We start from the raw sequence: 22,681 nt of genomic DNA, 5'->3' as shown, positions 1-22,681 counted from the left end.
CTATCCCGAGTGGATAAGGCTGCCTCAGTGTGTTCCGTTCCTCCACCGCCCAGTACCAACATGACTCACAGCCATCCAGCTCGCCCCAGCAGCTCCAGCAGAGAACTTAGTTCACATTCTCCATAGCCCAGTAAAAACATGACTCACATCCATTAACTTATCAAACAGGTTTATATGTTAAATTCTCAATCCACAAACCCTCTACACAATAAGCTTACAACCAGCGTACAAACTGCTCATCCAGAAAAGATAAATAGACCCATAGAAACCCTTAGAAATAATCCTAACAACCTCATCAAGCTAGAGATGCACAGAGAGAAACACATACATCTGCTTCCATCTCCTCCTCCGTCAATCTCCAACTACCGCCTCCCTCTCTTCTGCTCCTTCAGCCTCTTTTCCCGCCTACCTCTTTACTGTTCAATCATAAACCTACAGGGGGGAATGGTGAGTAGAATGTCAGTCCACAAATGGGTGAGGCCTAGAGTCAGGAGAGAAGATGATGGTTAGGAAACTATTTCTGTATTCAAGAGCCACAGTATCCACCTAAATAAGGAAGCTGAGAGATTAGCAGTAAGTGTTCTTACCCAACTACTCTGAGAATACTAATATAAGATAGAAATTAAAATATTGTACATGGTCAGGGTAGCTTTCTTTACAGCTTTGCTTTCAATAAACCTACCACTTGTTTTGCAGACTGTGAATGCTCAGTGCTCCTTAGCCCACTTGACTCCATGCTTTGCCTAAATATGGTCCTCCAGCGTTAAATGCACTAAAAATGCTACTGAGGCCTGAACAAAACAGCCAAAAAACTTGTGGAGCCTCCACATTTGTGGTGGAAACCAGACAAAAGATAAAGGCATAGTGGCCTCAGCGACCTCTACAGTGTAGTAAGCATTGTACTATGTAAATGAGGCATTGGCAGCCCAGAACTCTGGTTTTAAGAGATGCAGCTAAAAGGGGGGTTCTGTGCTAACACAGTGAACAGGTGGCTGTTCAGTCAAGATATGGAAGGTGTGGCAAGACAGGGCATGATGTTCCTGGGAGAAGGTACCAAGGGCCCACATAGAAATGGCAGTGTTTGGAAGGAGTGGCAGAGATGTGGTTGTGAGGCCCTAGCCTGCACTGCCACACAGGCACACAGGATCTGACACAAAATATGTTCTAGTATTTTCTTCTGCCTCCCTCATATGACTGGTTAGCAGGAAACAGAAGCAGATGTATCTGATCAAAACCATTTTCCCTTTCTCTGTGTGGATGGGAATTTGGAGAAGGATGGAACTAATAATGGGAATGGGGAAGAGATTACCAAAGATATGGTCGGCATGGCCAGCTGTGGACATGCCAGTGTGCCAAGATTGTGAGAGGACTTTACCATTCATGTAAGGTCAGCATCACAATCTCTCACTTGAGAATGGTGATTTCTTTTGGCTCCTGCCATTTTGGAGAATTTTAGTTAAAATTCATTTCATCATCTCTTAACCTGTTCTTAGTACCTGTTCTTAGTATAAATCAGTATCATCTAAAGATGACTCGTCTGTAGTTTCTAGTAAGTAGCTAGGAAATCTGATACAGATACACAAGTACAGTTTACATAAGTCAAAGAGTAGAGTTACTGCTTCATAATCTGCCAAAGAATCAGGATGAGATCTTTGAAGTGAGTCACTACTCAACCTGTGTGACTGTGCTGTTGTCAGAAGCCCAGTCTCACATTTGCTGACTATACAGTGTTTGCACTAACCGTCTTCATTATTGAATTTAATAGGAATTGCCTGACAGTCCATGGGGGAAATTGTCTGTCCATCTCTATTTTGATGGGATGTCACTTTCTCATTTTATGGCTCATCATAAATACTGTATTTTTGAACATACCGAGGAGATACTTAACGAAGTAAGTGAACTGTTTTCTCATATAATATACACTTTCACTGATTCTAATCAGTATGTCACACTCTTACACCTCAAGTCTTTTAATATGTCTCCTGTAGCTCAGGCTGGCCTTAAACTCCTAATCCTTGTTGCTCTTTAAATCTCTCCAGCTTCTGGTATTGCAGGCAGGTGTCACCACATTCTGCAGTTCTGGAATATGACCTCCTACCTGCCCTGACCTATTAAGGGGGTAGGGGAGAATCTAAGGCAAGAATTTCTCAATTCATTTTTTGAAAAAGAATTATCATGCTTTATGTGTTCTTAAAAACATTTTATTTACATTAAAACTCTTACTGTTTCTCTGCCTTCTGCACTAATAGGATATAAAGATTGTTACTAGTGTTGAGTTTGAACATGAGGTATACTATATAAAATCTGTATAAAGTTTTATGCCAGTAAATGGCTCTGTCTCCACTCAAAATGGCTTTTGACTTGAACTAGAAGCCATACAAGATAATGTCTCTAAACCCCAAACCCAAAATACTATAATCTAAAGTTGAAGATGTTTCAAATGCCAAAAGATAACTGAGCACTAGCACTCACATTTCAGCCGAGCATGGTGGAGCAGGACGGGCCGTCCAGACTGCCTGGTGAGTCAAGGCCAGTGGCATCAGAAAGAGGGTGTTAGATCCCCTGGGACTGGAGTTACAGATGTTAGGGCTTGAACACAGGTCTTCTAACTAAGCAAGTGCTTTTAACAGTTGAGCCATATCTCTAGCCTCTTACTGTTTTCTAAGCCCTGAAGATAGAAGCTACGGTCTGGTCTTCTACATGCTAGGCAGGTGTCTTCCCACTGAGCCCAACCTGAGCACTTCTACTTTTGAGACAGGATCTGACCATGCTAGCCTTCAACTCACTCTGTAGACTGACTTTGCATCCTGGAATCCTTTTGATTAGCAAGAGCTATAACAGGTCTGTGCTGCTAGAGTCAGCTAACATTCAGATCTTAAAGAGTTTCAAATTTTTCATTTTAGGAATGCTCAACCAATATTGGCATAAATAACCCCAGATCTAAACAACTAAAAGAAATCTCATTTTTTCTAGTGTCAAATATAAGGGACTTGAAGTCTTTGTAACTTAATTATTTGCATTCTCATGGGGCATTTAGATCCCCACATTAACTTACCTTCAGAAAAGCTTATTCCAGTAGCATGGGGTGAGAAGGGACTGTGTACATGTGATGTAGGAACCAGGGGACTGGTGTCCTCTGTCTGCTAGCCTGGAACTCAACACCATAGGCTAGGCTGGCTGATCAGCCTATCTCCACCTTGCCAGTGTTGGATTATAGGTACACATATCATGCCTGGCTTTTTTACATGAATTCACAGGATTAAACTTTAGTCCTAAACTTGGAGGGCCAGCACTTTACCAACTGAGCCATCTTCCCAGACTTGGTGATTTTGCCTTCAGTGGTTTTGGTATTTCATAGTTAAAGCTGCTGAGAACCTTTCAGAGGACTGTACACAGTAACATATCACAGTGCTTATCAAGAGTCCCAGTTCACTTCTTAGGCTTGTTTTTTCCTTTCTTCTTTAACTTTAAATTGCATTTTATTTATTTTGGGTTCATATGTGTACATACGGAGGCTGAAGTTCATGTGCAGAGGTCGGAGAGCAGCCCACAAGATCTAGTTCTGTCTTTCCATCATGATAAGTAGGAAAACCACGCTTGTCAAAGAGAAGCTGTGATGTCACTTTGTGCCTGTAACCCTCACTGCAACTGTTTCCTTACAGCAGAGGTGTGTGAAGACTGCTGGTGACTGCACAGTGTTTGTAAAGAGTGTTAGTCTCTCTCTGGGTTGTGCTTTTGTTAGAAATAAATAGTAAATCGCCACTGAAATGTTGAGAAAAAAATTAAGAGATTCTTGAAATTGGAATATAAATAGAATATGTAAATAGTAGATATTCCTGTATTTATCTGAAAAGCTAGTGAATGCCAACATTATGCAGTCTAATTTTTGTAAAGTACAAAAGTTCCTTAAAGCAGTATTTTGTTAGTAGATAAAAGTAGCTTTTTGGTGATGAATAATACTATATTATTTTAGAAGCCAAGAAGTCAGAATAAAAAGTATGAAGATGAAAACTGGAAAATAAGATTTGAGGTAAGTTACCACGCAGATATTTTTAAAGCCTTTCATTGGTAGAGAGGATCTGATTCACAGCCACAAGATGGCTTAGCTGGCAAGGGCTATTGCTGCCCAGGCCAACACCTGAGTTCAGTGCCCAGAGCCCAGATGACAGAAGGAGAGGCCTGGCTCCCACGAGTTGTCTTCTGATTGCTTCACATAACCACCCTCTGGCACTTGCTCCACCACACATAAAAACTAAAAGGTAAATTAAGAAAACATTTGAGGCAGGGTCTCACTACAAAGCTAAATAGACCAGACAAGCCTCAAACTCACAAAGATCTACCTATCTCTGCCTTCCAAGTGCTGCTATTAAAGGTGTGTGCTACCATGCCCAGCCATAGGTTTTTCATTAAAAAATACTTTAAAAGAAGAAAATCTAGGATTATTTTCTTTCTCATATTCACTTTATTGAGCTACTAATTACATAGTATAAATTCATTTTCCTCAAGTATGTAATTCATTGGATTTACTACTTACTGAGTTGTTCAGCTAACACCACTAACTCAAGAACCATCTAAAACGAAAGGAGCCCCAGTCATTTCCGTTTTCCTCTTCCTTGGCGTTTGGTAACCACTCAGTCTGTGGGTCTTCCTACACACTAAAGCCAAACAATGCACGATCCTTTATCCTCCTTTTCCCTACCTTTTTCTTTCTTTTTAAAAACAATGGCTATTTTTATGACATTTATTATTTGGAGGGAGGTATGCACATACTATATCCCATATGTGGAGGTCAAATGACATCTTGAGTGAGCCAATTGCATCATTCCCCATCTGGTCCTGCGGATTAAATTCAGGTCATCAGGTTTGTGGGCAAGTACCTGTATGGGCTTAGCATCTCACCAGCCCTCTCCATCTGTTACCAGTGCTTATGCATGTAATGTTTAGCAGGACTTGATTCTGTTTGATATCAAGCAAAAGTTTCCTTGTGTCCTGTGTTCATTCACTTGTCTGTTGCTGGACAGTGGCTTATGTCCACCATTTGGGGATTGTGGGCACTACCTTCCATAAGCACTATGTGTACGCTTGTATGTGTAAGCTTCCTCATCCTAGGGTATATGTCAAGTAGCTTATCACTGTGTGTGTTATATATTTTTATGATGATTAGTAATGTTGAACTTTTCCCATGGAGTTAATATTTTTAAATATTTTAGAGAAATTCAAATCCACTATTTTAGTTCAATTATTTTTTTTTTATTCTAGTTGTAGGAATTCCTCGTATATGTTATATATAAGTTCTTTTCACATGCACAGTTTGCAGGTATTTTTCTTCTATTGTGAGGGTTGACATTTTACTTTTTTTATTTTTTGGTGTATTTCGTAAAACAAGTCCTTGCAAAGTAGCCCAGGCTAGCCTAGACTATGTAACTAAACTGACCTTAAATTTATAGTCCTCCTGCCTCAACCTTCTGAATGCTGAGTGCCCAAATCTATAGCTTGCATTTGATTACACTATATTGATTTTGTTATTTTAATTATGTGTGTGAGTACCTATCTGTATGTGGGCTTGTACACAAGAGTGTAGATGTCTTCGGAGAGCAGAAGAGGACATCACATCCTTTAAAGCTGTAGCGGTTACAGACAGTTGTGAACCACCTAATATGGGTGCTGGGGACTAAACTCAGGTCCTCTACAAGAGCAGTAAGTGTTCTTTAACCACTGAGCCATTGCTCCAGACCTCTCTCCTCAACCCAACCTCTACCCTCATTTCTTTCAGAGGTTTTAAATTTAATGAAATCCAGTTTGTCTTTTTTTGTCCTTGGCATCAGTTTTTATTCTGGAAGAGTTTTTCTGTCATTGGTTTTTAAGTTGTTTTTAGGTTGTCCTAGTGCCTCACAAATGCCAGGCAAACTATCTTTGAACTGTCCCTAGGAGGAGTTGAGCTTTCTTGGTACAGTTTCATTTCTATGTTTATAAAACTTGAAGTGCTTCTTACTTTGTACAAAATAAAATTACAAAATGAGTGTCACTTTTTACAAAACTTTCCTGTGTTTAGATATTTTGTCCCCACTTGGAAATACTAAATAGTAACAAAGTAACCTACAAATCTGAATATGGTGACTTGTTTATGTTAAGATGCTGCTCCTGCACCATGTATACTCCTCTGCTTTAACTGCTGAGGTCCATGATCCTCTTGAAAAGTGTATGCGTTTGTTTTTCCCTTATACTTTATAGAACTTAAGAAAGAACCTTCTTACTCTAACTTATCTGTTGAGAGCACTTCATGTGTTCTTTCAGTTTTCTTATGCAGCAACTGCCTGTTACAACAGTAAATGAACGCAGTGGGACAACCGCCCTGCCCCCACATGAGTATATAAGCTTTGATTTTGAGCTCTTGGGAGGCAGAGACAAGCCAGTTTCTCAAAAAAAGGTGTGTGTGTGTGTGTGAGAGAGAGAGAGAGAGAGAGACAGAGACAGAGACAGAGAGAGACAGAGACAGAGAGGGAGACAGAGAGGGAGGGAGAGACTGTCGCTCTGTATAAGTGAGCACTTGTCAACTATATTCCATGTTCCCACTGCCGCAACACAGACCATGAGTTATTCCACTTGCTGCTAATGAGTTTTCTTCTCTGGGTTTTGTTTTTGTGTTTGTTTTTGGTGTTTGGTACACAGAAGAGCTTGGTTCATGTTAATTTTCATGATTGCCATTCTAAATTTTATTTTTGTGGTGTTTTAGGACTTGCTTTTGCCTGAAATGGAGGCTCCCATTTTGCCACCATATCTGTCTTCACTTCTGCCTCCACCAGAGGAGCTGTACGCTGTGCAAGTGAAGCACATTGTTTCTCCTGATGAAGTACGTGTCTCAGTCTCAAACACATGTCTCTTCCCCAACTTCCTGTCAACAGTGGGAATAGGTGGCCTCCACTTAGCCCTATTCTGTTAGTGTCAGATATTTGTTGGTACTTCAGGACTCTGGTGTTTCTTAAGTACCTGCTGATTTCCCAGAGTTGTCTTTCTTTAGTTATCTGCATGTTTATATGGAGGGTTTAGATTTTTATAAATATAAACGTATTCATGGTTTTTGCCTGCATGTACGTATGTGCACCACATGCATTCCTGATGCTCATGGAAATCAGAAGAGGTCCATCGGGTCTTCCGGAATTGGAGTTAGATGGCTCTGAGTCACTGTTTTGTGGGTACTAAGAATAAAACTCAGACCCTCTGCAAAAGCAACAACTACTCTAAGCCACTGAGCATTTCTCCAACCTGAGATTTATTCTAAAATGTTTATTTTAAATTATTTTTATATGTGAGTGGTTTGCTTCAGAGGTCAGAAGAGTTTGCTGCAGACCATCTGTAATTGGAGTTACAGATTGTTGTAAACCAGCACGTGGGTGTTGACTCAAACCTGGGTCCTCTGGAAGAGCAGTCCTCGGTGTCCTTAACCACTGAGCCTTTTCTCCAGCCCCAAATGTGTAGCCCAAGTGAGCATATCCTAATTGCCAGATTCTTTATATTTTTTAAGTTGATCTTTCCCCTGCGAAACATTAAGTATCTCACTTCCACGTCTCTCCCTGAACTCAAAAGCTCTTTTCCCTACTCCATGATTTTTTGAGCTTCTTAAGATGATTCCATATTCATGGTATTTGGCTGTCTTCCTCTCTAGAGGGTAAGTCCATGAAAATGGGGGGTTAGTCTCTTTTTTATTATATTCTTAGAACCTAGGGAATACCTGATAGATAGTAACTAGTTAGTAACTATTGATTGAATAAATGCACTAAAGAAAATTTAGCTAATGTCCCTGGCAACAAGAAGGTGAGGGACAATCATCAGGTAGCACTGGCAGCCCTTGCCTTTACAAGTGAACCAGGCAAGGGAAGGAATGCCTAACTTCATACTTTGTATGACTACTGTTAGTTGCATAATTTTTGTATTATTTATTGCTATATTACAAATTACTCCAAACTTAGTAGCCTAAAACAACACTTAACAAAATGGCTCAGTGCATAAAAGCACTTGCCACCAAGCCTGATAATCTGAGTTCAGTCCCAAGAATCCACATGGTAGAAGGAGAAAACTGATTTCCACAATACCTATGTGCCTCCCCCATAATACATGTAAATATGTGTAAAATAATTTTTGATTTAAAAGTGTACATTAGGGTCAAAAACAAAACTGTTGCTTGATTAAGTCAAGCTCAAAAGCACATGATGTTAAGATATGGTGACTTCAGAGCCCACTTTGGAAGAGTCCCATTGACACATGGTGAAATGTACCTGTAGTTAGAACTCAGGAGGGAGATGGAAAGAATCAGCAGTTGAGGCCAGGGTTGACTGCATGATACCCTGTCTTAGAACAAGTAAATATTCAGACGACATGTCCAGAAGGCTCAGTGCTGGCTCTAGGACCCTATTACACGACTGCTACAAGAAAGCCTTCCTGGTTCCCATCTCTACAACCAGTCTTCACAGCCACACAGTTACTTTAGTGTGATCTCTGGTACAAGATGAGTGTGGCAGGACACAGGGCACTCTAAAGGGACAAGTAACAGGAAGAAGGGTCACTGGGTCCTGGCTGGAAGTGTATTCCAAAAATGGCAGAATCTGCAAGATTGGTTTCCCTTCTCCCCTGCTACTCCTTGTAGGTGTATATTTGCCTTGAGTCTGTAGAAAGCAGTACTCAGTTTAACCACCATGGTGACACTGGTGACAGTAGAGACAGCTGGGAGTCAGAGTCAGAGAACCTGGAGGAAGCGCTGCAGAGATTTAACAAGAACGTGGAGACCTTTCCTCACCTGACAGACTTTAGCTCAGGTATGCTGTGTTCTAAGTGCCTGGGATCTTGCTGAGACTTGCCTTCCATCAAGAACAAGAAGGTCAATGCATTATTTGTAATGTTAACTGGAATTTCCTCTCCTCGGCATCACATGTATGATCTCCGAATTCTAAAGACACATATTTTCTAGATTAGAAAGGTGACCCAAGTGAGTTAAGTAACTTCCCACTCCTGTGGGGACAGTTCCACTCTTCAGGACTCTGGTGAGTTGGGAATTGGGGGTATGATTGTTTTTTAAGTCTGAGGCTTTACCACTGGCTCAAATTGTGACCGTTGACTTTCAGACCGGTGGCAATAACTTTAACTACAGATCACATAAAATGACAACTTTTGAGGTAGAGGCTCAAGCTGTGATGGTTTATCAGGATAGGTTAAATTTTTTAGTTTTCTTTATAGTCTGTTTTTCACATCTTTATTGAATACCCGTGATTCTCTTCTGAAGAAAGTGTACCCAATTGTTGTTGACAGTCCCTGAATGCCAAGAGTAGCTACACATTTTTCTGTGTGGGGCATAGAACTATCTTACAACATTTTGCCCCTGTACCAAGGGTGCCTGGACACCACTGGCACACTGTCAGGAGGCAGGACAAAGTCCAAATCACAGGTCCTCAGTGGTTCCTGGTCTCTTTTCTGGGTACTCAGGCATCACCAGAGTATCAGGAGAGGGGGTTAGCATGGGGGAAGTCAGGAACAGGAGTATAAAGTCTAAGTTCACCCTCAGGCAGGAAGGAGAAGGGGAAGTGAGACCCAGATGAGGGGAATCGGATCTGATTGAGAGGGAGGGCCAAGAGTATTTTGAAGGGGTTGGAGGGAAGAAAGCCTTCCCCAGGCAGCTTTCTGGAATGACCCTTGCTTGTTCATACCTGTTTATTTGATGGTGGATATAAATGCATACACTTTATTCAGGGTGAACCAGGGATTAAATACCTTTAGTGGGAAGGGAAGGAAGTTCATTGCCTGAAGGTTCAGGGCTCTCTAGATACCTCATTAGCATGGAAAAGAACTCCAGGTGTCATACTAAGTGACTCAGTGCCAGTAGTCCTCCGTGGAGTGTTGTGGAGTGTCTGGAACACACGTTCCAGAGCAGGTACACAGAGAGTAGGGAGTGACTTCTCTCATACCAAGCTGAGCTCACTCAACCTTGGCCGGTTCTTATGTCTGTTTATTAACATGGTCCCACGTGCCCTACATAGAGCTATCTTTACTCTTGGTCTGTCCTGTATCAGAGTATGTTTAAGCAAAGGAAAAATATATATCAGTTGAACTTTTTGCCTGATTTAATTAGTTTAATTTAATAAGCTTCTAATAGGCCATAACATTTTTTGGCTGACTACTGCTTGCAAATCCTTTTGCTTGGAATGTTCTTCCCTCTGACTGTCTGTTACGTAAAGTCTGTTGCTCAGGTCTCCCTTGTTGGAGGTCTTCTCTTACCTTTCCCAGTGTGGAGCAGCACCCCCCTCCTCCTCACCGTTCTTCAGAAGCACTGTGAGCAGGTGCCACTCAAGGGCATCAGCAGCACTGGGCACAAAGGTCTCACAGTTACCAAATGAGCGTAAGAGAAACCCATCAGGTGGGCTTTGTGTTTACACAGACGCACAGTCCAGAGGGGAAAATCCTTTCTCATTCATACCTCCAAGGAAATCATATCTGGCATAAAGTATCTTCTGAGTCTGAACACATTGTTCTCTTCATAGCTGCTTTATGCCTCCAAGGTTGTTTTCCAGTTTTAGTACTGAGTATCTAACCCAGGGCTTTGCCTGTGCTGAGCAAGTACTCTACAGGCGAGCTCCATCCCCAGCCCTTGGCAGTGTGATGTCACCTGTGTGGAAGTGGAACTAGGAACTCTGAGGATGGGCCAGTGCCTTTCTTCAAAACTACCTTAGACGTTAAATAAGAAAACTTGATAAAATGTAAGCAGAAAAAGAGAAGCCACCACAACATTCAGCTCTGTACAGTGACCACATGGTTATACATTTCTTTGTACTTTTTGTATTAAGATTTTTTGGAACACAGTAACAGTTCTATCATTTGTTTCTTTTTCTGCCTTTCCAGAGATGCCTTGCCTTGCAGAATATGCTGATGGTTTATGGTACAGAGCAAAGATTGTTTCCATTAAGGAATTTAACCCTTTATCTGTCCTGGTACTATTTGTTGATTATGGGTCCACAGAGAAGTTGACAATAAACAGGTAAAGGGAAAGAAAAGTTGAATAAGGTGCTGTTTAAAGCATATTTATGTGTGTGGTATATATTTCTTTGGGGTGTGTAACTGACTATGCAGAGGTCCAAAGTCAATACTGGTGTCTTCTATTCCTCCCCACCTTGCTTTTTGAGACAGGGTCTCCAACTGAACCTGCTATTCACATCAGCTAGATTGGCTAGCCAGCAAGCCTGGGAGCTGCCTTTGTTGGGTAACAGGCTCTGCTGTTGAATGGGTACTAGGGACCCAAACACTGGTCCTCATGTGTACAGGGCAAGCACTTTATTCACGAAACCATCCCCAGTTCTGAATATGGGCTGTTTGTTTCATCTGGGACGGCAGTACAACCAGAGCTGCTTGGTAACATTTGCCTCATTTTTTTTTCTGTTGGTTTGATTTGTTTGGTTTTGCTTTTTTGATTGGTTTTGGTTTTATTTTTTTGCTTGGTTGGTTGGTTTGTTGATTGGTTGATTGGTTGGTTGGTTTTTCTAAGACAGGGTTTCTCTGTGTTACAGCCCTGGCTGTCCTGGAACTCTTTATGGCTTCCCTTGAACTCGCCTCTGTCACCTGTGTGCTGGGATTAATGGCATAAGCGACCATCACCTTACTTTTAAAAGAAAAAAATCTTAAAGTTATTTATAAATTTGTAATTTTTCATTCTGACAATTATGAAAATAACTTACATTGGGAGAGATTAGAGCTTTTGCTGGACCTCACAGCCAGAACTGTGGTACACCTTGAGACCATTTACAGCTTGAGACAGTATCCTACTGTATACTCAGCTGCTTCTTTAACCTTTAAGAGAACAAGGTGACAACCAACCTTAACATGCCTCACTCCTCTCACAATCTACACTAATGCATGGCTTTAATCTTAATTTGTGTTCTCTTCCATGCCCTGATTTAGAGAGGAATGTGTGCAGTGATAAGTCATAAAATGAAAATAAATGAAAATCTACAGGAGTTATTTTTCTCCTTTCACCACATGGGATCCTGGAACTGAACCAGGTCTCAGGCCCTTTAGCAGCAAGCCCCCAACCTGCTGACCCATCTCACCAGCCCAGATGTATGAGCCATTAAGCATTGGATACTGGAACTCAAAATTGGGTCTTCTGAAAGATCACTGTATGCTCTTGACCACTAATCCCTTGATCTTGATCCCTTGAGCCCCCAAATTAGGAATTTTTAATGTAGGTTTTTAATTTGATAAGATATGCATAAGGTTTACCATCTTAGTATTTAGATATACTTAGTATTTAGATTAATTGGCTTCTAAATACATTCACAGTATTATTCTACTTTACATTTGCATTTTCCAGTCATTTTTAATCAGTCTACACAGAATTTTTTTTCCATTAACCATGCTCTATTTCACCCTTCCCTAGCCTAACCCTCCATCCCTTCTGTGCCTAATCTTCAAGGTTCACCCGTGTGGCACATGCCACAGTTCACTTCCTAAGACGATTGTGTCTGTCACAGCTTTAGACACTTCATGGGCTGACACTGGGACCCTTACTTCTTCCTGCTGTGAGCAAGGCTGTAATGCACACAAGCCTGCAGGCCCTGTGGGGACCCGGCTTTCAGTTTGGAGTGTGTACAGGAGATGGACTTGGCTGGGCTACACTCTAACTTTACTGTCTAAGGAATCGGTATATAACTCCACACAAGTGTACGTCACTGTTGTACACCACTAACAGTGCCAAGGGGTTTTGGTTGGTTTTACTTTTCTTGGCTGTGCTATTGGTGTCAACTTTGCCAAATCCAGTGTCATGAAACTTTTCTCCTGTTTTCTACTGAGTGAGACAGCTTTACCCGAGAATTCTGATCACTTTATCAATCTCTTGTGACAGACTGCGTCAGATTCCTGTTCAGCTTATGCAGTACCCAGCCCAAGCCATAAAGGTGCTCTTGGCAGGGTTTAAGCCTCCTTTAAGTGACTCGGGAAAAACAAGAATACCATACTGTCCCAAGTGGAGCATGGAAGCATTGTGGACGATGATAGACTGTCTCCAAGGAAAACAACTTTATGCTTCCTCTGTGGTAATTATGTCTTAATTAGCCAAATTATTAACTTCATAAAGTGTTTTGCTTCTGCTTAAAAAATAAACCACATAAAGCTACACAGACTAGTTAAAATGCTTTTATCTGGGGCTTGGGATGGAACTCTACTAACTGCCACAAGTTAGTAGTTCAAAGTCATCACCCCAGGCCCTGTCACACCTCCCAAGGAAAAGTTAGTTTTAACAAACTTTATTATCCTAAAGTGATGCATATTAAGTAATATAAAGTAATATTTATATCATATAATCAAAACACTTTCAAGGTAATGAAAAAGAAACATGCATACCATTGATTAATCTGAGGTAGAATCAAACAAAGTACAGTAGAGGTAGGGGTAACTTTGCAGGCAGGGGGGAAATGTAAGAAATTACTGTTTTCATCTGGAGAGACCTCGGGGTCTATGTTTAGAGAGGTGTGAATGGTAAGGTGGCTAGACCCTGTTTCAAAGCTGCAGGTGGGAAACTGGAGGTATGGCTCAGGGGTTAAAGGTAGAGGGTCCCACGTTTGGTTCCTGGTGGCTCACAACAGTCTTCCCAGTTCCTGGGATCAGATGCCATCTTCTGAGCTTACTGGCACTGTAAATACATTGTTGTCTTAGATACATGATAGCAAAGAACTCACACACATTAGATAAGTTTAACATAATTTAGAAAACACAAAACTCCAGATGGTAAAGTAATCTCTCTTTATGTCATGCAGCAGTGTCCCACAGGCAAACAGGAACCTAGCTTTGCATGGTGTTCTAGAACTGGACATTGTGTGTCCTTACACACACACATACACACACACATACACACACAATTTGTTTCTGGTTTCTGGCTCAATATTATAAAACCCAAGACTCATGGACCTCCTTCTTGACACAGCTCCAGGCTAGGATGGTGATATAGGTGTCTGAGTTACCCTTGGTCCTTGCAACTGGTATTCAGCCCACCTGCCTCCCTCCTCTGTGTTCTGTCAGGTGCTAAGACAAATCCTGTCTGCGGCCTTCCACAGGAATGAACTCATGAGACAAGGCTATTAACTAGAAAATGCTTCTTGGCAGTTCTGTTATTGGTGCATTATCATATACATAGTCCATGAAGGGTGTTTCTAATAAGTCAGTGAAAATACAAACAGGCCAAGTATTTATTAAAATACATATTTCTTCACTTCTTTGAATAACAGCCCAATTTTGGCTTATATATAGCAGAATAGTGTGTGGTGTATAGAATATAAAGGAATCTTTACATTCTAAAATAGTATAAAAGACTGTTGGCTATCTAGGCAAGAGAGACTTGAGGTTTTATTAGTTTAAGAAGAGGAGAGTGGAAGGAACAGGATTTAGCAGGAAACCATTAGATTTGCCCTCTAAAGATGTATATGAATTGGTCTTGTGCCTTCCTCCCAGGGAGAGCAGCCAAATGGAGAACAGAAAGGGCACCAAAGGCAGTATTGTGTTTTGTTTGTTGGTGTTGGTAGTTGTTGCTGTTGTTGTGTGTGTGAACTTCGTGCTTCTGCCTCCTGAGTGTTAGGATTACAGGTGTGTTACCACAGCATTACAGGTTTGTACCCAGCCACATTATTGTTTTCTTGATAACTGTATCTTTCAATTTTAGGCTCAGGCACCAGAACAAATAGTGACATTATATGAAGATGAACAATACCCAGTCCATATGTCCTTGGTAGAAATGGGGCTTGCAGATAAAGATGAATAATGTAAGTGTATGTATGTCTTGGTCCCCTGTTTAATCAGCACATGTGTCTGTCTACACAGGAGTGCTATGACACAGAGATTAATGCTTAATTGCCTATAAATGCATCTCAGATATTCTTATTTCTCAAAAGATGAAATTCTTGAACTCTCTTCCATATTTTGTTGCCTGGGGTCTTTCTACCTCTTGAACACCATTATCAATGACCCCTTGTATTTATAAATATAGTAGTGGGTGTGGGGCAAGAAGAACAGGACAATTTGTATCACAAATGATGTCTGCTTGTTACCAAATAGACATACTGAACTACTGGGGACCTAGATAACAAGTGGGTCACTAGAATTGAGGACAGCATTAAGACAAACTTTAAAGTAACACTTTTTGTCTTTCAGGTGTACAAGAGCTCCTGCAGCTGTCCAGAAAAAAAAAGTTTTGTTAGATTTGTAGCTTTTCAGGTTTGGCTTTAACTTGTTCTGCAGTGCCATCTATCTTTTTTTCCTCCTTTAGTCTTGGTAAATTGTTAAGGAATAGTGTGGTGTTTCTTTAAAACATTTTGTTTTTATTGTAATTTCAAAATAAAATTTAGCCTTATAGAAATTTTAGCTCATGTTATTAAGATTCTGCTTAAGAAATACCAGGATTGTTGAAGCTTGTGAAATGTGTCAGGCATGAGCACCCTCACTGGCTTACAGAGGTGAGTATGATTGAGGTGATGTAATCATTACACACATCTGTGTGAATGTTTGGTTTTCTTTGTGAATATAGTGGACTGGGTAATGGACCAGGGAACACCATCGTTGTCCTCACTGCCATGGTGGTGCTCTGCTGATTCACTGCTCATCTGAGTGCATGGTCTTGTCAGATGCATTGGTAGTTACTGGGCGTTTTGTTGTTTCTTAATTGCATGAGAGGTTTACTTACATGTGCACAGTAGAGAGACTTGCTGAGTCAGCAGGCAGTAACTTTTGAAAAAGTAGCTACACATTCCTGAAGATGGCAGTTGACACCACTTCCTGTAAAGTGTATCTTATTTTTAAATTCTTCTGTAGCCAAAAGTAATATATCTTTGCTTTTCACATTCAGTTCTTATTCATGTAGAATTGCTATTTTTTAATGAGTAATTGCCGACACCTATTGTCCTAGTCATAAACTGAAAATGGGCAACTTGCCCTTTGAGCACAGCTGGCTACTTCCTGCCGTTTTTGACAAGTTATGCAGCATCCTGGTTGTAACTGCTTTCTCCTAAGGCTTCTTAGGACTTGTAACATGCTGTCTGTGCTCGGCTCCGTTCCTTTACAAGTCCTGAGCCTTTGTATAGGAGGGCAGCTCTCACCTCGGTCTCTGCTGCAGTGCTGTTTTTGGCATTCACTTTTTAGTTCACATCCCGTGGAACAAGTATTTGATATATTTCTTTTATTCTTGGCTTTTCTTATTTTGAAAGCCTGCACAGGCCGGGTGTGGTGTGGTGCCTGTCTTTAGTCCCAGTACTGGGCACACAGAGGCAGGAGAATGTGTATCAAGGCCAGCCTGACCTACAGAGTGAGTTCCTGGCTACACAGTAGAGACTGGTCTCCAAAAAGCAAAGATACTTATTAAAAAATAATAATAATAAGCTGTACAGTTTACAACAAAGTAATGTTTTCCTAACTACTGAAGGGCACATACACTAGAGAAGCTGCTTTTTTGTTTCAAAGAATGGAAATCAGAGACTGTGTGGCAAAACTTTAATTTTAAAATTCAAACATAATCTCTTTATTTAGACACACATTATATAAATTAAGCAATTGAACACATAAGAAATGTACATACTCTGAACAGGAAACCATTTAGTGTTACTTCATGATTAATTCCACAAAGAACTTCACATTTCTGTGTCCATTAGCACATTACCATCTTTGTCCTTCACTCTCACTCGGCCAGATGTGTACTTTGTCTCTTGCTGACCATTCGCATAGACAGTCTTAACAGTCCCATCGGGGTATTCTCGCCTCTTGAACTGGGCAGTATGGAGCTCTCTTTGGCCATTATTAAACTCTATGACTTTGTTGCCATCACTGTAAAATTTAAAACAGAATATAATTTCTTTTAAAAATTATATATTACACACACACACACACACACACACACGCATATAGAAAATCTCAACAGGGGCATAGTAGTAGGTACACGGCTGTATTGCCAGCCCTCAGGGGGCTGAAGTGGGAGGATTAGATGTTCAACACCAGCCTGAACACACACAAAACCTTGCCTCACTGCCCTTAAAATAGAGCTGGGGGGGAGCTCAATGGAAAAGTAGTTGCCTAGTGTGCATGAGGCCTTGATCCAATCCTCAACACTACGGGAGAATAAAGAGAGCATACATCAGGAAAGCTGGGCAAAAGTAGCCTGTGGTTCTGGCAACCATCTCTTCTCCTAAACACACTAGTTGTCCTCTTCCCAGTACAGTGCAGTTCCAGCTACCAAATCAGCCTTTACATGTAACCACGAAAACTTAACTTATATTAATAACTTACTTTATATTTTTAGAAAGTGTTTAGTTTATTTTTTAATTTTAGATGTGTTCAGTCTCTGAAATTTATTTTTATTTTATTTTTTTATTTTTGTGACAGAGTCTCTTTATGTAGCCCTAACTGGCCTGCAACTCCTTATGTAAAGTGGGCTATCCTCAAACTTCCAGTGATCAACCTGCCTCCTCAGTTCTGGGATTAAAAACTTGTGTATTATATGTAGCAGATGTGCAGTTTGGTCTTTATGCAGGTCCCCCAACAACTGGAGCTGGGGCTGTCATTGAATCTGTTGCCTGTGGATCCTGTTGTCCTGAGCCACCTTGTCTGGCTTCAGTGGGGGAGATGCACCTAGTCTGCAATGACTTAATAGGGGGCTTGATGGGAGGGAGAATACAGGGGGCGTCGTGAAAAGGGTTTGGAGGAAGATTTGTGTGAGGGGGGACTGGAAGGGGAGAGGGGTGCTGATGTTGGGATATTAAGTGAATAAATTAATGAAAAAAATAAAAGCTTGTGTATGTCACCATGCCCAGCTCAAAGCTGGTCACTGTTTAAGTTTAACTTCAGTTTCCTTGATGTTTTTTGTTCACTACATTGAAGACTGCCTGAGTACTTTGGACAGTTAACACCAAGTGGGTTGCTGGGATATCTATAGGACATTCACAGTGAATCTCCACAGCTGATACAATTTCCAAGACCAATAGAAGCCTGTGGCTACAGACTGGGAGTCAGCAATTCAAGACATAGGTGGGCAGGTGTTACAGCAGGACAGTCTTGTGCCACATACATGCGAGAGACACAAAACCCATTCCAAGAGCTGATGCTTCCTCAGGGAAATCTGTGCCCCATCATAGCTGCAGTTAAATAATCCAGGTGATTTCAATGGCATACTATAATTTGAGAACCACAGCTCTTAAGTAAAAAATAACCCTGACCAAATACTTGGGATTTGCCTATGAAAATAAGAATGGCTATGAGTTGATCTATGTTGAAACTAGATGCATTAGTACATAGTTTTTCTTACTTCTCTCTTTATTACATAAAACTTCAAAAGTAAGAATAAACAAAATCTTAAATTTGTACTAACGTTATCCAACGTATGGTACATTTATAAGTTTTTAAACGAACGACTCTACTCTAAAGGGAAAGCACCACAGTGACTACAGCATGCCTGTGTACCACCTGCATTTGTTTTACTGCCTTGGCGAATTTTCACCATGACTTCATGTTGATTAGTGTTAACTTTTTAGTTGTCACATCCTAAGATAAAAAAGGAAAAGCTCAAACTGAGATATGGCAACGCTTCGCCAGGACTCATTAAGACGGTGGTAAAAGGCTGTCTCCTCAGGCTGGTGATGGTGCACTCGTGGAAGGGAAGACCAGCCTAAGCTACAAGAAACTCTGCTTTAAGAAAACAAACAAAAAACAGTTTTTTAAATTCTGTATTGGGCATCCAAGGACCACATAAAACTAACTTCCAAAAATGTAATATTCAGAAGGACAAAGAGCTTATTGATTTTGAAAGTTTGGGTCAAATAAGCCAAGAAATTAAACGTGTAACAGAACAGAGAGCTTGAGAAAGTGAAACTACAGACAAGATAGTGAAGTCTAAGTTCAGGGGTTCTGTCAACTGCACACACACCCGAGGGCAGCCTGCCTTCACATCTCCTGTTTTCAGGACTCATTGAACTTGTAAACAAACAGCATCCACCCCTGAGTTCTGTGCAGCCTCTCAAGTCTCCTTAACTCATTGCTTCTAAACTCCACAGTGCAGTGTCACCTCGCTGAAACTTCAAGTCACTGATGTATTTTGTTTTGTATTTAGGAGGGTACATGCTCCTTACATGTAGAGCCAAAGAAGGACTCCCTTTATTCCCTTAAGACAAGGCCTCTTGCTGAACCTTTTGGATTGGGCTAGGCATCCTGGACCCACCCGACTTCCCCTACGCCATCCCCAGCACCAGGATCACAGGAAGGAACATGCACCCACCTTTATAAGGTGGTAAGTTCCAATTCTGCACACTGCACAGCAAGTGCTCCTCTCAACTGACAGATCCCCAGTCCCAAATGTTTCAGATTTATTTTAAAATTGAGCCATGAAAACTGGAAAATGTAGAAACAGATGTAAGAGTGCCATACCGTTGTACTCGGACAACTGTGCCATCGGGAAAGATGCTCTCTTCTTGACCATCAGCAAATAAAGTCTTAACAGTCTGGTCAGGAAATGTGATTTCTTTTCTTCCATCTGGGAAATGCTTTTCTGTTTTAAAAATGGTTGTTATCAATATAGTTTCTTAAAGGAAGGTTAGAGATTAACAGTGGAGGCAAAGTAAGTTTGTACCTATTTGTCCACTCGAAAAATGTAAGACTTCAAGTCCTTCTGGGTACGTGGTGTGTGTGGTCTGGGCAGCAGCATAGTAGTAGACCTGCAAAGACATCACAGTTTGCTCCTCTTGCCTGAGATGATGCAGCTAGAAGCATCGCCCTGAGCATACATACCACTCTCTCATCTGGCATGACCTGCTTCACGTCACCATTGAAAAATGTAACAGTGATGTTCTTCCCATCCGCACTCACTTCTTTCCGAGTTCCATTGGGAAACAGAACAACCCGGTGCCCATTTTTATAAACTTTTTCTACCTGAAAAGACACAAGGTAATTATCACTAGATAAGATTTCCTCCTGAGACCATACAACAAAGGTATGAAGAATTCCCTGCCTATTTACACATGACTAAATTCCCCACAATAAAAGTAAAACATTTTCTAAAATCAAAAATAGAGAACACTTATTTCACCAGGAATTATGCTTTTCTCTGACTGTTGATATTCATCTAAAATAAAACCTCTCCTCAACTCAGTATCCTATAGAAGACTAATAAAGTATGGTTACTTCTTTTGACTGTTTACCCTCCTCAGTGCTCAGGGCTAGACTGAACTGTGGCCTTACTTCAATTAAATGAACAAGATTAGGAACAATCTTGGAAACACACAAACACAATGGGAAAATCCTTAGTTACCTTCCCCAAACAACCAGAAATATCATTTATGTCCCTTTTTCTCTCCTTTTTTTGGTCAGCACACCCACTTTTTCCACTTGGAACCCTTTTTAAGACCAAGAAAATGAGGCACAGAGACGGCTTGCAGGTTAATGGCACTTGCTGTCAAGCCTGAGAACCTGAGTTCTTAGGACCCATATGTTGGAAGGAGAGCGCCAGTGCTTCCCTGTGTGCCCACACAAATAGCTGTAAAGCCAAGAACAACGCTATGCCAGCTGGTAACAGGTGTGGCTCCAGAGCAGTATTACAAAGACCACAAACGAGAAAATGCAGGAGGCCTTGTAGCTCTGTGTGATATGAAACCCAAGTTAAAAGAACGATATTCCTCCTTTTATTACTAAATGTTCAAGCCCCACAGTCCTTAAAGTAAGCACCATCCACAGCCATCAAGATCAACTCTAGTCACATACCTCACAAAAGCCATGGATGGGCCACATGCATAATGCATTAGTATAATGAAGCAGAAAAATCTTTATTCCCCTTCATCCTAGCCATCCTCACAAGGCAGCACCACATTCCTTGTGTTTGTGGTGATGGCTGTAAGTCTGTGCTGACAGTTACAGAAAAGTGCATCACACACAATTATGTAAAGTACACAGAACGTGATCTGAAACAGCTATGTTGCTTTGTGTCTTTTCTGTAATGTGCTTTATTTTAGAGCACACTCCCATATAAACGTTTATGTAAACACCATACTGTGGGTTTGTATCATCAAAGTCTCCTGTGCTTCGGCTTATCTGTGTCACTTTTTTCATTTAGTCCCTTAGAACAATAGCTCTGCCACATACATACCTATGCACACACACCACACAGGATGATCACATGATAATACAATCTATAACGATGCAGCTCTCAGAAGTGACAAGTGATACTCTGTTTCAGAGCTTAGGCTCCTTATTATAATACATGGCTATTTTGTATTGTGTCATATATTTTAATGACTTAATGACTTGTTTTTATGAGAATCAGTTGGTGTTCTGCCGGCCTGTATGTCTGTGTGATAGCTTCAGATCCCCTGGAACTGGAGCTAAAGAGTTTTAAGCTGCCATATGGGTGATGGAAATTGAACCCAGGTCCTCCGGAAGAGTAGCCAATACTCTTAACCACTGAGCCGTCTCTGCAGCCCCAACACAATCATATCTTAAATGAATATGTTTTTAACCTTTCCATCAGGATGACTGATTTCTCCCTGAATCTCTTCCTCTTTTTCCTCTTTGTTTTTATATTCAAGGTCTGGGAAGTTCACTGGTTGAAGAGGCTCTCTGGGCAAGGCAGCCTACAAGACAAGACATTTTTAAGCAGTTACAACCTGCACCTACTAAAAGCTAAACTCTAAAATTAAATGGTTCTATAACTAGTGTTTGTTGTTCCATAGAAAATATTTGCAATGTTAGATAAAGCCCACCTTTACACCTGGTTTGGAAATTTAACAAATCCATTTCAACCCTGAATAAGGTACATTCGCATATTTAACAACATAAAAAGATTTACTTGTCCTTTGTCCAAGCTGCCTAAATCTCGAGGAGGCACAGATTTGCATCTTCTAGATGGATTTCCTGTTAGAAAGTAATTGTCAGAGTTAGTTTTAGTGCTTAATGAAAATATTTAACTTATTGGTCTGGTAAAACATTTCCTTTGGTGCCAACAAGATGGCTCAGCAGGTAAAAGCACTTGCAACATTAAAAACCTTTAGACATTAATCCTTGGAACCCACATGGTGGAAAGAGAGACCCAATTTCTACAAGTTGTCAGCTGTCCTCCACAAGAGTACAGTAGTACACACATTCCCACACCAGACACAAAGTAAAACGTTTCCTTTGTCAGTGCTGTTTTATTTAACCCAGCTACCTCATTTTATTTATGTGCATATGTGAGTCTATCTGTGTATACAAAATGCACTCAGGCATGTGGGTGCCTGAGGAGACAGGAAAAATCATCACATGGCTCAGCAGTTAAGAGCACCTGTTGCTCTTGCAGAGGACCCAGGTTCAGTTCCTGCATCTCACAGCGCACAACGCCATGCAAACTCCACTTCTAGGTAATCCAATGCCCTCTTCTGGCCTCGAAGGTACCAGGCAGGCATATGGTTCACAGACTTACAAACAGACAGAACATCCATTAAAAAAAAAAAAAAAAAGAAAAAAAAAAAAAAAAAGCACCACCTAGCAGGGGGGAAAAATAGACCTAGCAATATAATCTGGGTTCATCAAAATAATGAGTACACATAGGCCAGCCTTAGCCTCACTTCATAGCAAGCTCAAGGCTAACCTGAGCTATGGGACTCCATCTTTTAAAAGAAAGGTTGACAAGCAATAGGCTGAGAAAATGTTTTGT

At 40.9% G+C, this 22,681-nt stretch overlaps 2 protein-coding genes across 2 annotated transcripts in view; one reads left to right on the top strand and one right to left on the bottom strand.

The window, feature by feature from the left end:
• The window catches only part of RNF17 (ring finger protein 17), a gene marked incomplete at its 5' end in the record, with an annotated part of 104,206 nt that extends 86,647 nt beyond the window's left edge, over nucleotides 1–17,559 (top strand). Inside the window, 9 exons of the mRNA XM_080926543.1 lie at nucleotides 1,766–1,891; nucleotides 3,974–4,030; nucleotides 6,734–6,850; nucleotides 8,642–8,810; nucleotides 10,885–11,020; nucleotides 12,881–13,070; nucleotides 14,690–14,789; nucleotides 15,178–15,479; nucleotides 17,395–17,559. Of these exons, the coding sequence (XP_080782669.1) occupies nucleotides 1,766–1,891; nucleotides 3,974–4,030; nucleotides 6,734–6,850; nucleotides 8,642–8,810; nucleotides 10,885–11,020; nucleotides 12,881–13,070; nucleotides 14,690–14,788 (894 nt within the window). The 3' untranslated portion in view covers nucleotide 14,789; nucleotides 15,178–15,479; nucleotides 17,395–17,559. The remainder of the gene's footprint in view (nucleotides 1–1,765; nucleotides 1,892–3,973; nucleotides 4,031–6,733; nucleotides 6,851–8,641; nucleotides 8,811–10,884; nucleotides 11,021–12,880; nucleotides 13,071–14,689; nucleotides 14,790–15,177; nucleotides 15,480–17,394) is intronic.
• The window catches only part of CPAP (centrosome assembly and centriole elongation protein), a gene marked incomplete at its 5' end in the record, with an annotated part of 39,203 nt that continues 33,074 nt past the window's right edge, over nucleotides 16,553–22,681 (bottom strand). The window contains 6 exons of the mRNA XM_080926544.1: nucleotides 16,553–16,839; nucleotides 19,429–19,549; nucleotides 19,631–19,715; nucleotides 19,789–19,929; nucleotides 21,510–21,623; nucleotides 21,839–21,903. Of these exons, the coding sequence (XP_080782670.1) occupies nucleotides 16,647–16,839; nucleotides 19,429–19,549; nucleotides 19,631–19,715; nucleotides 19,789–19,929; nucleotides 21,510–21,623; nucleotides 21,839–21,903 (719 nt within the window). The 3' untranslated portion in view covers nucleotides 16,553–16,646. The remainder of the gene's footprint in view (nucleotides 16,840–19,428; nucleotides 19,550–19,630; nucleotides 19,716–19,788; nucleotides 19,930–21,509; nucleotides 21,624–21,838; nucleotides 21,904–22,681) is intronic.

The sequence above is a fragment of the Micromys minutus genome, assembly GCF_963924665.1.
Source record: "Micromys minutus genome assembly, chromosome: 12".
NCBI classification, from domain to species: Eukaryota; Metazoa; Chordata; class Mammalia; order Rodentia; family Muridae; genus Micromys; species Micromys minutus.
The sequence above is the reverse complement of the archived record's forward strand: the minus strand, read 5'-3'. Positions and strand labels throughout refer to the sequence as shown.